The 18,399-nt window shown below is 45.2% G+C and overlaps 1 protein-coding gene across 1 annotated transcript; it reads right to left on the bottom strand.

The window, feature by feature from the left end:
• Positions 1 to 361: 361 nt before the first annotated feature.
• Positions 362 to 17,387, bottom strand: Isx (intestine specific homeobox). Its single transcript, XM_051205925.1, has 4 exons — positions 17,168 to 17,387; positions 3,143 to 3,294; positions 1,363 to 1,438; positions 362 to 668 (listed from the first exon to the last, which is right to left on the bottom strand). Exons 1-4 carry the CDS (start codon positions 17,385 to 17,387, stop codon positions 385 to 387), a joined length of 732 nt encoding a protein of 243 aa, XP_051061882.1. The 3' UTR covers positions 362 to 384.
• Between the last annotated feature and the right edge of the window lie 1,012 nt (positions 17,388 to 18,399).

Genomic DNA, 18,399 nt, shown 5'->3' on the forward strand with positions numbered 1-18,399 from the left:
TGTACCCCCTCCTGGGCCTCCCAACGCCTGTGTTTCCTAGGGCTCATCTCCCCAAAGTAAGGGAGGAAAGCATCCTCTGAAATATTCTTTCTGGCTGCTGTGTTACAGATGAGGTCCAAAGGGCAAGAGTGACCAGCTGGAGGTGACACAGCCATTAGAGGAAGCACAGGGGTGAACGGAGAGCAGCTTATTCTGGAGTTCACCCCCAGCCCTCAGGCAGCCAAGCTTCTGCTCTAGGAGAATGACTTCAGCTGGTGAGATGTGTGTTGTCTTTTGCTGCCATGCCAGTGCAGTCTTCAGTGGCAAGCTCTGGGTAGCTTCCTGGGCTGTGAGCCATTGATGGACTGTGGAGTGATTGTCTCTGAGGGTCAGAGCTGCCTGCCATCACTGAGAGAGGAGAGTAGCTTGCTTGGGAAGAAAGCAACCAGTCCCTATGTTGAAGTGGCACAGATGCTGCCCCACTTGGGGAGTGGAGATGACAGAACAAAGGTAGGGACACAAGGCTGCTGGGTGAGACAGCCAGGCAAGGGATGCAGATCCCACGGGTACCATGGGACAAGGGTGACCTGGGCAGGGAACCAGCTTGCAGTGAGCTGAGTCTGAGACAGTGGGTAGCACCCTGTGGGAGGCACCAGCCTTGGCAGAGCAGTGGGTGTCAGCACAGGACCCTGTCAGGAGAAATCACAGGGGACTGATGAGTCCTAACCTTTACCAAGGGCTGTTCCTGCTGCCTCCCAGGTGCCTCCATGACTTGGTAGCTGGTGGTGGGTATGGTGGCCAGATTCTCCTGCCTTTCCTGGGACTTTCAGCATCCCATGCAGCTCATGTAAACCTACCTGGGCCTAATCCCCACAGCATGAATGGCATGTGTCTGGAATGTCACCTCACTCCTCAAAGATCCACTTCTTCAGTAGCAGACCATGAATAGAATGTTTCAGATCGTTGTCATTTCATCCTTGCCAAAACTTTAGTACTGACCTCAAGGGAGCAAGGTGACTTTTCTAAGCCACACTGTGATGTGAGATTTGAGCTAAGATTTGAAACTGGGCAACCTACATTAGAGCCTACTGCCCAGCCCCCATGTTCTATACTTTACCCTGTGACTCTCTCTATTTTGTGTACTATGAAGTTTTATACAGTGACAAAAATCACTCCCTCCTGGCCAGCTAGCTGGCCACTTTCCCCAAACCCCCACTTCAGGCATCTCCTTGGCCTTCCTATTTCGGAAAGGATTTCTATTATGCTTGGTACTATAGGCACCTCCCCTAGGGCTTTCTCAAACCAGGGCCTCGGTGAGATGCTCCCAGGAACAGATGACTACCCCTCCAGCCCCACTTGAGGACTGGGCCAAACTGGCCTCACCAGGCTGCTGCAATGCACTGAGACTTCCAATTTTCTCCTGCTTCCTCCACTTGGCTCTCTGATTCTGGAACCAGATCTGTGGTCAGGGAAAGAAAATGAATGTGTGCAAAGAAAAACATTCCAACCAGTGCCTCCCTCATCCGGTATCTTCCCCCCAAATGCAGAACATTGATATTTCCCAAAGAATGAGCACTTCAGTTTATAAAATTGTACCATGAGAGGGTGAGTTCTTTGTATGTGGAGTCTAGAGACTTCAGGGAAGAGACCAGGGTCACAGGGGAGAGGTAGAAATCGGGAGGGAATATGTATGAATGATAACTGATAAGAGTTAGGTGAACAGAGCTTAAAGAGAATTTTAGGTCTTGCTATCATAAGTCACCTGGAAACCGGAGCCAGTGTGTCAGACCCATCCAGTTTCCAATGTGAAAATCTTGCTTTTTTTTTTTTTTTTTTTTAAAAAAATGTGAACATTTTTTTGCGTTTTCAAATGCTGTGCAGTCCAAATACAACCCATATGTGGGCTGTTTTCCATCAGCAGGCCACAAATTTGTAACCCCTGTGAGCTACTTGGCATCAATAGGTTGAACATGGCAGATCTCTGCATTCTAGGGTGCCCTGATGGTTTCTGACATGTGGCCATTTGTACTTGGTGATTCTGGGGAGGCAGGTGTTGGATTCTAGACTTGATGGCACCGGACAAAGGTGCTAAGCATTCAGTTGGAGCCCAGTTCTAAGTAGTAGGAAAAGTGGAGCTAGCTAAGACTGGGTTGGATTTTAGCCAGCAAGAAAGAAGGTTGAATCAAAAGTGATACATCAGGCTGGACCTATATTTTGATTTTGAATGAGAACAAATGAACTGTATTTCTTATTTTAAAGAATAATATGGAAGTTCTGTGTTCAGACAGAGTGCTAATAGTATTGCAGCAGGGTATAGCAGACCTTCTCATGCCAGCCTGGGACTTGTGAAACAGAATCTACAAGAAGTCACCAGGTCTACCCTGGCGGTGACAAGAGGCTATGGTATCTCCAAGCATGGACAAAGTAATGGATACTGTGGGGTAAAGAGATGACAGATGTTAGATTAGGCTGTTAGTGCAGAAACCCTGACTCTGACAATGGACCCTTGCTCTGTCTACTTCTCTGCTTCCACCAAGGAAACATGGAGATGTTTTTACTAGGCTGGCCAACAGTTCCCTGGTAAGCTACAGATGCCATTCCAAATGTTTGAGTGGTCCACAAGCTGAGAGTGGTTCACACAGCTTCAAATCATTGAGAAAAGAAACAAAAGGAAGGAGAATATTTTACAACACCTGCAACTTGTCAGTGAAACAAATTTCAACACAAAGTTTTGTTGTAATGTCACCATGCTCACCTGTTTCTGCCTTGGCTGTGGTGGCTCTCAGGCCACCATGGGAGGGATGCGGCCCTCTCTAACAGTGACTGTATATCAAGCAAAACCCAAAGTGATTACTCTCAGTAAAAACGTTGGTTGACCTAATTCTCAGCTCTATGGCTGACAGTGTGACTAACCTTTAGAAGCATGCAGGAGCTAAGAGAGAAGACAAGGGGACAGAGATGGATGGAGAGCAGTGATGTCTACCCACTACATTGCCACCCCAAAGGAGAGACTCTTTTTTAAATGAGAGTGGTCTCGTTTCCTGGAAAGTAATATTTGGCTATGATAACTGCCCAGGAGATAAAGCCAATGACAGTTCCAGCTGGGGCAGCCCTGGAGTGCTGAGGACCCAGCATGAGACTGGGTGGAAGTTGGGTACTTTACCTGTACTCGAGCTTCGGGCAGGTTGATCCTGGAAGCCAGCTGGGTCCGGACATGGATGTCAGGGTAGTGGGTAAAGTGGAAGAGCTTCTCCAGTTCCTGGAGCTGCTCCGTGGTGAAGGTAGTGCGAACTCTCCGCTTGTTCCTTTTTTCTTCTGTGGCAAAAGAATGCAAGTCAGGTCAATGACCTGCATGACAGCTCCTTGGGAAACTGTTCATATTGCTTTGTTCTTCCTTCTCCAAACCAATGGACATTGCTGTCTTGGTCCTTGGCTACTTGGAATTGAAACTTAGCAACACCCACTAGGCTAATCCTCTTCTCCCCAGTGAAGTCAAGTTAACCTTCTAGAAAATTCTCTGATTCTGTGTCTTTCTTATGTTTAAATATCTTGAAGGCATATCCCTTTGTCTATAATGGGAGATGGCCTGCAGACCAAACCCAGCCCACTGTGTTTTTAAATAAAGTTTTATTGAAACATAGCTTTATGTGTTACATTTTATATTATCTCTTCCCAATTTTGTATTATAGTGGTAGCATTGAGTCACTGTATCTGAGAGCATATGGTCATGAAGACTGAAATAATTGCCATCTGGCCCTTTACAGAAGTATGCCAATCTTGTCTTACAAGGTACAGGCTAAGCATGGAGGCAGCAGGGCCCTGTCAATCTGTCTCTAAGCCACCTGTCTAGTCTCAATTTTACTCAGGTTTGGCTCTGCCATTTGTGGGGTCTATCACAAAATGAAAATATGAGTCCCTTGTTCAAAAAGAGCCATGTTATGAGTTGGTTTTCCTGCTGGCCTGGACCCACCTTGGGGCCAGCCCCAAATAACACACAGAGACTCTGTATTTGATATAATGCTGTTGGCCAGTTGCTAGTTTCTTATTGGCTAGCTCTGTCTTAATTATTAACCCATTTCTATTAATCTAAGTATCTCCACGTGGTCTCATCTTACCAGAGAGTGGGCCCGGACCTCTGTTCTCTCCAGTCTCTACATGCTGACTCCTTACTACTTACCTTTTCTTTATCTAGATTGTTATTCTCTGTCATGGGATTTGTTTATGTTTAAGTGTGTGTACATGCCTGTGTATGATGTGTGCATGTGTGTATGTACACACCATACAGAAGCTACAGGAGGACAAATGGTGTCCTGTCATTCTCTGTCATATCCCCTTGAGAAAGGGTCTCCGCTGAACTTGGAGCTGGGTTGGCAGCCAGAAAGCTCCAATGATTCTCCTGTCTCTGCCCCCCAGGGGTTACAGCTGTGCATGTAGATACATCCTGCTTTTCTACATGGGTACTGGGATTTGAACTCAGGTCCTCATACTTGTGCAGCAAATGTTCTTACCTGCTGAGTCATCTCCTTAGTCCTCATGGTGGCCCATTAATTTTGAGGCAGACAGATTGAATGAAAACACTTATGGGGTATGCTAGCCTTCTCAGGGGCCTGGGAGTTACTCCAAGGCTTTGAGACATGCACACACATATTCAATGGGGAGATTTGACCCCATCCTGCAACCTGCCACCTGATTTCTTGATGGGGGAGAAAAAGGGGGAAGAGAGAGAGAGAAGAGGGGAAGGGAGGAGGAAGAATCTAGACCAGAGAGAGAAATGGAGGAAACAGGATGGACAGTATGTGACAGAACGTAGATTAATAGGAATGGGTTAATTTAAATTATAAGAGCTAGTTAATAACAAGCCTAAGCTAAGTTAATAACAAGGCCAAGCTCTCATAATTAATAAGTCTCAATGTCATTATTTGTGAGCTGGTTTCCCAAAGAAAAACTCAAGTACACACACGCCCCAGTCATACCAAAAGAAAACTACTGTGTGTACTTGCTCCTCCTAGGGAGATCTTTTAGAATGGTAGCCTTGGCCAGCATTGTCCTTTAGCTCCTTGTAGAGCCAAGGAGCAGTAGATGGTGGTGGAGCAACCAAGCTGTGACCAAGGCTTCTGAAGCTAAAGCTTCAGTTATCTAAATTGGAGCAATTATAGTAGTGTAGAAAAAGCACAAGCTCTCAGCTCAAACTGTCTTCATTTTCAGATGAGGAGGGAGAGTCTGGTATCCTCTGTCCAAGGAAAACTCACACTCATGCTTTGAGGACACAAACACTCTGGAAACTGCTGGCATTTAGTAACTGAGAAGATACACTACAATTCCTTCTTTTTGGTAGGGGGGTGATGCTTGTCTCAATCCTGCTGTCACTGGATGGTAGAACCCACACAGAAAGACCTGAGCACTTCTGGGCTAACCTCCACCACTGGGGCACATTTACTTCACTCTGTGCTTATGCTCACTGTCTGTGGGGGGAGGTAGGAGAGGTGTTAAAAGATAGATGACTGATTATAAATCCCCCCATACCTTCCTCAGCCCTTCTTTCCTGGGTGCTTGCCTGGGCACCTTTTGCTGAGGAGGAAAATGGCACAGGCATGTGTGTGTTTGGGTTGGGGGTTATCTGTACTTTTCTTTTTAAGCATCAGTCATGTTGTCTCCTATGTTGTAGGAATGAGATTGCATGGTCTCACACATCTTTAGTATCCATACTTTTATGTTAATCCATCTTTAAGATCTCTTCAAGATGGATGCTTTTGCTACTCTTTGTTGACTTCTGATGTTTTTTGAGAATGCAAACAATGAGAACTAAAATGTCATCTCCCAATAGCTTTTATGCCACCTCTTATTGCATTTATTTGTGTGTTTATTTGTGTGTGTGTGTGTGTGTGTGTGTGTGTGTGTGTGTGTGTGTGCATGCACACACATACACATTTGTTAGGGTGAGGAGGTGGAGGCCAGAGTACAACTTGTGGTAGAGTGGGTTTGTCAAAGACTAAACTCAGGTCATCAGGTTTGGCAGCAAGTGCCTTTGCTTACTAATCTATCTTGTTAGCCATTGTGTGCCATCTCTGGTAGGAATCTCAATTCTGTCATCTTCTTCCTTCCTTTTCAAGTCTACATGTTTATTGTTATTTTGACACAAGGTGTCATGTAGTTCAGACTGGCTTCAAACTTAATATGTAGAGCAAGGAGGGATATGCATTTCTGATATTCCTGCTTCTATTTGTCCAGGGAACCAAGGTGTGCACTACATACCCAGGTTACACAATGTTGAGGACTGAGCTCAGGCCTTCATGCATGCTACACAAGCACTCTATTCAGTTAGCGCTGCAGCCCCCAATTTTATTTTTAAAAGATGTTATTCTTTGTTTAGAATCAGTGGTGTATTTAGTAACAACTGTTCCTTTTCCTGGGGAGATGTTAAGAAACATTTATTTGCCTCAGATAACAAGCCAGCAGATCAAAGTGTTCCATCCAAATTCAGCTTGGTGAACTATTGAGTTTGTTGAGATTACTCACAGGACACAAATTACTCTCAGGCTGCTGAGTCATTTGGAAATTGTTTATCTTGCAACAACATCACAAAGACCCTGCAACATCATGTGTGACTGGGAGGGCATTATAATCTTAGGTGATGGTGATGCCTTTCCCAGGAGAGGAGGGACTGTCACAACCTCCTCATTACCATGTACCCAGCTGTCACTATATTCTACTTATTTTGTTGCCATGACTGTGGAAGAAGGTATCCTTTGAGCACCACAGCAGCTCAGCTTCATTATGATGCTGGCCATGTCACACCAGAGAAAATGGCTTCACCTCAGCATGAGCCAAAACCAATGTGAACTGAGATGGGGTCAAAAGTCAGGGTCACACTGCCAGGAGGATGGTGAATGGTTCTACGCCCAGCCTCCAGCAGGCACTGAGGGTCTGTATGTGGATGAAGGACCTGACTAGCCAGGCTCAACAGGATTGTATATGTCCATCCATCCATCCATCCATCAATCCATCCATCCATCCAGTTAGCACTTTAGATAGTGGAGATGTCAGAGAATAATTCCATAGAAAAATCATTAAAAATTACAGGAAAGATGGCTGAGCAGGAAAGATGGTTGTCACAAAACTTAATAGTCTGAGTGTGAGCACAAGAAATTACAAATTGTCCTCCAACCTCTACACAAACACTACATGCTTTTACACCTCCCAAGTAAATCAATAAATACGATTTTTAAGTTTTAAAAATATGCAGGAGAACATTCTAGACTATCATGAGTTGGGAGTCTCCTGGGAATATAGAATTTGGAGTAGAGGACATTGAAGTCAGAATGGGATGCAAGACTAGAATACAGGAAACCAAACAGTATGGAGATAGAAATGGAAGGTTACAACAGAAATAAGCATATGCTTTCACTTTTCTCAGAAAGAAATGTAGGCAAACAAGGTCATAAGTTTAAGACAATTTCTTGATAAAATACGTGCTTCAAGCTTTTCTATGGGATACTATTATTAAGGGATACACAGCCTCCCCCAGTCATGGCAGGGCTAGATGAAGAAGGGGAAGGATTTAAATCCTGTTCTGTTCAATACTTGCCTGCTGACTGCATGAAGAGGGATGCCTGATAAGGGATTGGGTGGCTAAAAAAATATTGCATGCCATTGGCTTTGGGCTACACGTTCTCTGAATGAATATTTGTTTCTGAGAGATGATAATGGTGATGATGGTGATGGTGGTAGGAACATCTAATCACTCTAGTGATACCTCTGGGAAGAAAGATGGTACCTAAAATTCACACTCATGGGAACATGGAGGCTGAGCTCCAAATGGACCAGCCTGCTTGGCTCAAGATGCCAAGGCCCTTCCCCAAGACTGGTTGTGGGTTCTTGGGTTATCAGTAGTCAATGCTGATTATAATATGATTTTATTTTACTTTGCCCTTAAGTTTATTATGATTTTTTCTTATAAAGCATTTTCATATAAATAGTATATATTGATCATATTCTTTCTCCTTCTAATGCTAATTTTATTTTACTTCATTTCTTGGGAACAACCTCAAAGCAGAGAGATATAAATGATAGTGAGATAACTCCAGAGCTGAGTCTACTCCCAATGGCTGGGCTCCCAATCATTGGTAAGTCCATTTCAGGGAAAGACTGAAACTCTAGAGTCAGGGAAACAATTTAGGACATGAGACTGGATATCAAGCAGAGGTAAAAAATGTGTTGTCCAAAACAGCAGCTGCTAGGTCAAAGTAAAGTAGGGTGTTCAGCTCCTCAGCCACATTATTCATAGCAGGACAGCCAAGTGTGGTGTGGGGCTGCCTTGTTGGACTGTGTAGCTGTAGAACATAGCCACCCCTGCGAATTGTTCTGTTGGACAGCTCTTTCTCAATGCACTGTCTGATAGATTCTTGGAAGAATCATGTTCTGGGCCAAACTTTGTGTTTTTCTCCATTATAATGTCATTTAACTGTCACTAATATCCAGGAAAGGATACATAAGATAGGTGTGGTGCCAACCTTGATGGCCTCAGCAAAGTCTGAAGTATGGACTTTGTCATATTTGCCTCTCTGCCTGTGCCTGGGAAGGAGGGAGATGTCAGCAGTGGAGGTTTTCTGGGGGGTTACTGGGAGTCAACCTCACTATGGACTATAGAGCAGGGAAGGAGAGGCAAGTGCAATGCACCAGGGGACAGTTTGGGAAGGATGAAGGTCAATGTTTTAGCTTTCCCACCATGTACTGATAGAGGTTGTTAGAGGCCAGGAAGGCTGTTACATGGTGACAGATCATAATGGGTCACAAGAAGGAAGGGGCTAACAGAGAAAGAGCACTGTGAACAGATCATGATGAAGGAGAGGCTGGAACATGATACAGCCTGTACACCTTTGAAACCTCAGGGATTTCATTCATCAAGGTATTGACCATTTGAGCCCACTGGGAAAGCTGTTTCAGGCCCAGGATGGGTCCTTCCTAGCAGCAAGGGCGTTCTGTAGCCTGAGGATTAGGGATCATCAGGCCCCATATTTTCAAGCAGGAAGGGTTACTGGGTAGGGAGTGAAACAATCCTTAAATTCCTGGTCCAGGTCTGGCATTTCCTACACAGGTTCTTAGCAAAGAAGCCATGAAGCCTATGACTCCAGCTCAGTCCAGCAATTCCATCTTCTGAGATGGACCAGAGCACCTGGGGGCAGGGAGAAGTGGATGAAGGCAGCTGGGACTTCTACCTCTTTCAGGATTGCAGCCATACATGACCAATTGGGATCTCCTAATTGTCCACAGCCTTCCATCCTTCAGGTGCTTTCCTTAGAGCTCCCCATGTTTGTAATACCTAGTCTTTCTTTGTCTAGCAAGCTCCTATCCATGCCTCAAAGCACAAATCCAGCAAATATTTCCTTCTCTTCCAGTTTGTGAATCTCCCAGGAACAACATAAGAGAACTGAAAAGAAGTGAGTGCTAAGTTTCAGTTTTCAGCAAGCAGCTTTCATACTCTAAACTCTGTCTCAGTGTCTGTCACCTATCAAAGTAATGACAGCAATCACAGCTACATGCCTAGATGGCAGCACTACAGTTACATTTTCTTGTAGTTTTTAATCTATATTTCTATTTTTGGCAATAAAAAGAATTTTTGGTTAAGTAGACAACAGAAAGAAAAGAGCACAGTAGAAAGGGATGAGAAGAAAGATTACAGCAACAGACAAATGGGAAGCCCTGGAGAAGCCCACCAGGGCTTGGTTTGCTGACAGGGTAGTGACTCCTTCTAAGCAGTATGTAGCTGAGCATCTTCCATGTGTATGGCTTCCCTTTCATGACACTATATATGTAGAAATTCAGCAGGTATGTTTACACACAGATACAGTACACTCACCACACATATACCACACACACATATACACCACACAATATACATACATATGCACCATGCACACACACACACATATATGTATATATATACATATATATCACAATACTATGCTAGCACATGTGTGCACACACGCATATACACTCCACACATATACCATATATATACTACACACAGTTTAACCACACATGCAAACACATACATACACATACCTCACAAACTTACCAGACACACACATATCATATACATCACACACATATATCACATACTACTACACCTCACAATACATACATATGCACACATTACACACATACATACATCATACATATACCAACATATACACATACATCACACCACACATACAACACACACATACACACCTGCACACCTGCACCTACACACACACACACACACACACACACACATACACACGCACACGGTTTTCATTTCCATCTTTCTTTCCTTTTCTGTTAAAGGCAGTTGTCCTATACTGAAGTGTGTGGAGCTCCCTGGATGCCCTACCCAAGGCAACTGTAGTCTAGTCTTCTACCTCAGTGGAAACTAAGTTTTTCAAATATGGCTTTTAAACATGCTGATGGCCAAGCATACTGAAAGGCCAACATCTGGGAAGGCCCACTTTTCAGTCTGCTTTGCTCTTTTGTCTCCTGTGACTTAGCTTGGTGATATTGAGATGGGAATCACACTGAATTTTGTTGTTCTTTGCAAGAAACACACTTTCTCCTATTCCTGTGACTGCTGTGCAGGCTGGTCTCTCATTGTTTAGCACCATCCCAGAGTCACCTCCTCTCTGAAGCCCTCCCATGCAGAGCTCGTCGTTCAGCTCCATGAAGTCTGATACTCTTCACCAAGCTCTCATTTCTGCTATATCACAGTGACCAACTGTCATGACATTCTTAGGTCTGGTGAGATAAAACCCAAGACAGGTTTCAGGGACAGAGTGACAAATAAATTTTATATTCTGTCATAGTTCAATACAATGCCTCTTTTCCTTGCTGAGAAGTCACATGTGTGTGAATGAACACTTCAGATGCTATCACCACACAAGCTTGAGCATTCACCAACCTGTGCTTGTGACAGTGCAAGGAACAACACAAGCTATGTAGCCAGAGTGTGTAACACAGAAAGTGCCTTAGAACTTGTTTTTGCTCCACGAAGGAATCCATATTTTGTTATATTTCCTGCCAATAACAGGAAGAATTTAATTAATGTCCTTTCCACTAAAATCCATCCTGATTGATTGTGCAATAGCCAGATTAGACACACCCAGAGTCATATGACTCTGAAAACAGGAAAGAAACAAGTGACTAACAACTGCCCCCTTCCCATGAATATTTGGATAAAATTCTCTATAGGAATATACTGTTTCAAAGAAGACTAGATGTGACCTATGAAGACTCACAAGAGCTTTAAGACAAGACTTCCTCACCCTAGCATGGAGCAGTGTGATAAAGAATGATCCACGAGAAAAGAACTCTAGTCTATGTTTAAACACATGCATTACAGCCTCTGTCTCGCCAGACTGATTTGAGGTGGCTATTTTTATTGAACCTTGGCCAGGGAGTCCCTCCTTTGGAGCTGTTAGACTTGGACTTTAGAGAACTTTGGGTCAGTTACTGTAGGAGGATGGCATTCCAGAAACTGTTGGAAGTCATTTGGAGGGTGCTAGTTTGCAGTGAGGAAGAGGCAAAAGGCATAGAAGCACCTAGAGAGAATAGGTAGTGATAGGGCTGGGTTCCCATCATGAACTAATCTAGCTTTGGATCTTGGTCTTCCCATGGCCAGTATGGAAGGATGTTTAATTTTCTTCCAGGCTTCACACACCCATCTCCATTTTTAGCTCACCTGAGACTTTTTTCTTTTTTTTGTCAATTATAATCAAAGAGTTCTCATTGATATTGGTCATGTACATTTTCCAGCATTAAACTCCAAAATGATTGCTCATTCTAGTTGGAATACAAAGTAACAATATCCTGCCCCTTGCTGGCTTAGCAGGCCAGCTCTCAGGCCTCATCTGGTCTATGCTCCTGGGATGCTTTCTCCTTTCCTTAGTTTAGAGATTGCAAACCAACCATTGCATCCCTTAGGAGCCTTCTTCAGGAGAGGGGTGGCTTTTGCATTCAGTCTGTTCCACACAGGCTCATTTTCTGGAAGCCTGGATTCCTAGTACATGGTCTCTTGAAGTTCTGAAACTTTTAGAGGAGGTGACCAGTAGGTATTCAGTTCACTGGAGCTGTACCCTTGAATGGTAGGGGAAAACCCCAAGACTTCCTCTCTTTCACTTTTGCTTCCTGGTTGTGAAGACCATGTTTTGCTTTTGCCATCACATGCCCAGACCAATGGAGCCATCAGATAATAGCCTGAAGCCCAGGAAACTGTGAACCAAAATTAAAACCTTTCCTTTCCAAAGTTAGTCTATGGCTCTGGTGGAGGAGATATAGATGTGAGGTTCATAGGATACAATGGAGGGAGACAAAACCATGTGCCCCTTGGAAGAAGTACCAGCATCCAACACTATATCTACTACGGTTTGAATATTCCAGATCATGCTTTGAACAATTGGTCCCTACCTTACTATGCTACTTTGAGAAGTTGGGGGTAACTTTGGGAGGTAGGGTGTAGCCAGAAGAAGTAGGTGACTGCATTTGTTGCCTTTGAAGATTATACAGGATTCTAAGTCCCTTCCCTTCCTCTGCTTCCTGCCATGAAGTGCACAGACTCTTCATTCTACACATGGTGTCATGCCCAAGTGTATGAGGACAAGTGACCATGGATGAACTCTTTTGAGATTGTGAGCCCAAATAAATCTTTCTTCCTGTAAACTGTTCCTGTCAATTTGTCTGTCCCAGCTGTGTGACAGTAACAAATAATCTTCCTGCCTTCTCCTGTCTGCTTTGAGGGGAGTCCCTGGGTATACTCATCAATCAGTCAAAGCCAATAATCATAAAGTGATGGACACAATGGTCCTTGGTCACAGGCTCCATCTCCAGATGTTCAGGGAAGGACAGCTGTCTTTGATTCCAGGAAACAGAATCCCTTTTCCAGGGGAGAAGGAGAAGGCTACTATGAAAGGGACAGAGAAGGGAGAATAGAAAAAAAGGAAGAGAAGAGTAGAAGGAAGAAGAGTAAAATAAAGGGGGCAGAAGAGACCTATTGTAGGTAGGATACTGCTCCCAAAAGATATGTTCAGTTTCAAACCCTTCTTAACAGTGGATGAGACTATATTTGGAAATAGTCTCTGTAGAAATAATTCAGTCAAGGCTCTCAAGATGTGACTACTCTGAAGTTAGGGTGGGCATGAATCCAATGACACATGTTCTTCAGAAGAGGGGGGAGTCTCTGTCTCTGTACACACACACACACACACACACACACACACACACACACACACACACACACTTGTGACTATGAAGACAGGCTATCGGAAGCATTGGCAGTTGGGAGAGAGGTTAGGAAGCTCACCAGAGGGAGGAGAAGAAGAGAGAAAAACATAGGGGAGATGTGGTTTGTAAAGACTGGAGGTATAGGACATCTGAAAGAGGAAAGGTTTAGAAGTAGATACTTTGTGGGTAGAAAGAGAACATCTGAGAGAGTAATCATGATTGATGCAGAGAGACAAGCAGGTCAGGTTATGTATAGGACCTTGAGTATCCCAGAAATGAGTTAGGGGCAGAAGCTGAGCAGCCATATCATGAGGACCAATGAACCCACTGTCTCCTTTTTTTTAAAAGAAAGTTTTACTCGAATACAAATATACCTATGCTTTTCACATTGTTTATAGATATTTTCAATTCCCATAGTAGAGTAATTGTGACAGAGACCACCATTAAAGATTAGAATTACAGTATTATCCTTCGCTGGAAAAACAATTTTGCTGATTCTTGCTGTAGGGTATCCCTTAAACATACAGAATGTCATTCTGCCCCTAGCCAGCTCCATCAGACAAGATGGGCAGAGGTTGGCACTGCTCCATGGTGAACTTGGTCAGAGCTTTTTTGGTGGTTGGCCAGAGCTTGCCATATGTGGGCAGTCACTGCCTCTGATTTTATTTCCCTTTTACCTTCTTAGTTGCCTTCCTGCCCAGGGAACACACTTCTTCACAGAGGTAGTCAAACAGCTCATGAACAGGGGAAAAAATGTGAAAGATTTCTCAGAGGCTGGCGATCCACACAGGCCAACCCTATTGATGTCTCTTCTGAGCTCACCATTTCCCCTAGGGCTAGGATTTCAGATGTTCACTAGAGGGAGAGATAATGCCTTCCTTTTCAGGCTCTGAGTCTCCAGTATTGAGAGAGACTTCCTCTCGACTGGTTTTCCCTTGGCTTTGGAAGAAGGTCCCTGGGTTTCAGGCAGCTAGCCCCTCTCAGGAGAAGTAAGTGGGCAGTTGGGTCCAATATCCTTTCACTTAGGGAGACAGATTTAGATGTTTCTACTGATTTGAGATCTAAAAGGGTCCATATGAGAATGAGAAGTTGGGGAATGGACCTTTCTCCTTGCTAGGAAGTCAAGATGGGCAGTACTCAAAATTGGCCGGGGACCTGAATGACAGGCCTGGTTCTGCTCCTTATGAACTTTAGACTTGAACACCCCATTTTACCTCTTGGAACCCCAGCCTCATCAAAGAATTCCATGGACAACCAGATTCATTTGTGTAGCCTTTCCTTGAGCTTGTGTCACCATCTTGGACATATGACCTGAAACACCACAGCTAATCCAAGCTCCTTCCACAGGATGTGATATCAGGGGCTGTGCACTTCATTATTGGCTAGTGCAGAATGAGAAAGGAACTTGGGGCCAAAGTATATCCTTCACTCTTAGTGGCATAATTCTTCTGGCCAACCTCATTTCCTAAAGGTCCCATAGCTGGGGAACAAGAACTCAGAACATGAACCTGTGGGTGAAGTTTCAGATTCAAACCATCTCTGGAGCTTTTATCTATCTACTAGCACTCCATGGAGTCATGTCCATATACAATGCCACAGTGAGGGAGGGACCTAAAGCTTTGATGCTATTCTTGGGTGCTTCCCTCTTTGGGTAGGGTGCATCCCTCCCAGAAGAGGGATGGAATGCAAGGAACGTAAGGGCATTGGCCAGCAGCAACATATCCTGAGTTGAATTTGGAGCTTCTCAGATGGTAGAGAGGGGCAAGGATGTTTGACAGGGTCTGCCTGCTAGCCACCCTGCTCCTTTCCACCTGGCAATGTGGCTGGAAATTCTGCACAGAGGAAGTCTCTGCTAGGGAAAATGACTGGCGTGGTCTTCTCCGTGATTTTCCAACAATTTACTGTTGAATCAGTCAAGGCATGTGAGAGTTGGAAGAACTTTAGGGAAATCTAGATATGCTCTTTCATGCTACTTTTGAGGAAATTGAGGCCCAGAGGGAGAAGTGTTTTGCTGAAAGTCCCCCTATGCACCTGTGCCATGTCTGGGCTTAGTGGTCAGTGTCTTGAGTTCCTCCCCTGCGTACCCAGCCCTGCGCATCCAGCATATCCCACAGACATCCACAGGCTACCTTTGTACTTGCTGCCACATTGGCAACCTGTTTGCACTGTGCCTGATTCAGCTTTCCTCATCTTCACCTTTTGTTTTGCTCACATGCACACATTTGAAAAGAGATCCTTTTGCCCTGACACTACTGGTTAACCAGCACTTTTGACACCATCAGAAGCTAGGGTGATAGTAACTCCAGAACTTAGTGGCTTTTCATCTGAGAGCCTCCAAAGTCATAAACTGCCAAAGAGACCTGCTCTAAGGGTTGGGAAAATGAATTCTAGCAGGAGGACCAGAGGGATTTAAATTATGATCAAAAGTAGCTTCCTGTGCATGGCCTTAGGCCTCCAGTGCTAGTGCTAACTGCTTATACAGTTTGTATGGGTAATTTCTCTCCTTTTATGGGTTTGCCTTCTCCAAAGTGAGGCTCACACATATGATCACGAGCTAGAACAAGTGCTGTGAGGCCTTGGGGCACCCTCCAATGCTGTGGCTGTTATTTTGGCTAGCACCTTCTGATGTCTGCTCTTGGCATAGCAGAAATATATACATAGAGCATGCTAGAATCTTCAATGACAGCCTAGAAAGAGCAGTCTATTTTTAGCTATCATATCAGTAGCACTTCCTCCCTTTCACTGTGATGGGTGAATGTGGTATGGCTTATACAGCTGCAGCAGGAGGGACCCAGGTTAAAGGCCCCAGTGAATTGGCTTCTGTGAGTTCTCAATTGACTGTGAGGCAGCGATGAACTTTTGAAAGTTGATCCCAAGTCCCCTTTCTATCAGGGAACCAGCCAGCTCCCCTGCTGCTGGTAGCAGCATCTCTCCTGGATTGTTCTTTTGCCTGCAGCTGGGCACAGCTCCTGTAAGGAACCTCTGGGAGAGACTGGCTAGGGGAAGGGGTCTGTGTGGGGAGGCAATGCCATCTAGGACTCTCCTGAGTTTCCTGTCAAGCATTTTCTTAGACAAAAGGGGTGAAAATGGGAAAGACAAAGGTCTGGCGTGGGATACTCCAGGCTTACAGACTCTGACTAAATGGCCTTTGTGACTTCATAAGCACCAACACCCCAACTCCCATTCCCTGAGCTGCTTCACAGAGTGAAACTGAGATCAGAGAGACTAGAGACTTCCCTAAAGTCACACAGCAGGACAGTCACCCCTGCTTCCCCCCAACCCGGGCCATCCTAGCTCCCATAGTAAGGGTATCCATTGCCCTGAGTGAAGGCTGGCTTGAAGACTGGCCTGAAAACTGTTTGGTCTCTTATGTAGTTCTGTGCCCTAGGGTGGCTGCAGACTTGGGTGTGGGGAGTCTTGTGAGGACAGAACCTGGCAAAGCCTCAACTGCTAGAAGCCATGCGGGCTGATCTCAACTCATGGGGAGAATGTGCTAGAAGCAAGCGTTTGGGTGTGCCAGGCCGAGTTCAGCTTGTGACTTCCAGTTTTGTAACTTAGTGATTTTGTCCACCTCTTTCCTTATATCAGTCCAGTAGCCATAACTTTTGCCCAAATGAAAGGTCAGTGCCTGCCACCTCATCAATGCAGAGCGAATGTGGCTGACAATTCCTAGTCATAGTCTGGTCATAAGAATAAGTTCCATGTCCCTGTGTTTTGCAATGGACTAAGCCGGTAGGCTTCTGCATTTTGAATTCCACAGTTCTGATTTGGACTAAAAGACTTAAAAAGCATCTGGCCTAAAAAACAAACACACACCATCTGGCCTAGAACCTACTACTATCCCATTGGATGATACAGCCCCCTTTTTGATTGACAAGGACCATCAGAGCCTCCCCAGAGTCCACAAAACAGAAGGAAATGATCAGAAATCACTTACCTTTGGGCTGATCCTGTGGGAGCCTCTCTAGCTTAGAACTTGGGGTTGCCGTTTGCCTGGAATCCTCTCTGCCTATGCTTTGTGGTGTGGGCATATTTCTTCTCTCTGTGGGCTTCCTCAGGATAGCATCAATGGAGAAGGACAGGCTCAGCTTTTCTGGGGCCTCACTGTACCCTGATCTCTCCTTCTCCATGTCCCTGTGGATCATAGGGCCTGCCATGGCCTGTCCTGAAGCTGGCTGGGAGGAACACTGTGTGTACTCAGGGTGATGCCAGCAGAGGGTGGTGTACTTTTTTCCTGGAGCTTCTGGGGACCTAGAGGACACACAGTGGTGGTGATCAAGGATCCCGATGCTAGTTGAGTCAGGCACGATTCCTTGGACACAGGGACTTCCATGGACCTAGTACAACTCCAAGACCAGGAGGTAGCTTTCAGCAGAAGAGCTGGCAGGTGCTTGTCCTGTGTGCACAGGTCTTGCACACTTCTTGGAAGTGATGTCTTTTCCAAACACCAGCCAAGGTGATTACTGCTCAAGGGCAACAGAAACAAAGAGAAAACCAGAAGGGTTGGTGGGGTGAGGTTTGGAGCCAGTGTCCTGTCCACCTTTGTCTTCTCTCTGACTTGTGTCCCCTTCCTGCTGGCCCCATATAGATCCTGAGAGGCCGGGGTGCCACCTATGGGCCCTAGGTGGCCAAGTGAGCCCCGAGCTTCCCTGTGGCTTGAGGGGTCTTCTCTGCTGCTCCCTGGAGGACTTCTGCACTTCAGCTTCCAGTCTCCAGAATGAGACTGCCAGCTCTTTAGATCTTAGGAAGTGACGGGTCACTGCCAGGCCCTTGGTTTCTTTCACAGACTCTTCCTCTGTGTCTCACAGCTGCTGTTGGCTTTATTTTATTCTCTCCCAGGTCTCCAGTCACATACTAAACTCTTTAGACACCTGCCTCTCTGTCTTTTGGGTCTTTTCTACTTCTTCCCTGCTTGGTCACCCTTTACCTGTCTGTGAGACAGCCCCAACGATTCTTTGTCGGTCTCTGGAGCTGAGTGTCACTGCTCTATCTCGCCAGAGATTCTCCTCAAAGGACTTCGTGTAAATGAGGAGGAGGACAGGCTGATAAGAGAAACAAGTCCCCACCCCAGGAGATGGGAAAGGATTCAGGTGCTGGAGCAGAGAGCGAGGGAGGCAGCCAGGATTGGAGCATAGATATAGGATGCCGTGCAGAGGCGTGGTGCTGGAG

Source organism: Phodopus roborovskii, unplaced genomic scaffold (assembly GCF_943737965.1).
Source record: "Phodopus roborovskii unplaced genomic scaffold, PHOROB, whole genome shotgun sequence".
Classification (NCBI taxonomy): domain Eukaryota; kingdom Metazoa; phylum Chordata; class Mammalia; order Rodentia; family Cricetidae; genus Phodopus; species Phodopus roborovskii.

What these genes read in the sequence shown, in the direction of transcription:
- Isx (XM_051205925.1), bottom strand. Translation starts at nt 17,387, where the DNA reads ATGGCAGGCCCTATGATCCACAGGGACATGGAGAAGGAGAGATCAGGG. An exon ending in CCCACAGGATCAGCCCAAAG is followed by an intron (nt 3,295 to 17,167) that starts GTAAGTGATTTC and finishes CTTTTGCCACAG; the next exon opens with AAGAAAAAAGGAACAAGCGG. An exon ending in CAGTGCATTGCAGCAGCCTG is followed by an intron (nt 669 to 1,362) that starts GTGAGGCCAGTT and finishes TTCTCCTGACAG; the next exon opens with GGTCCTGTGCTGACACCCAC.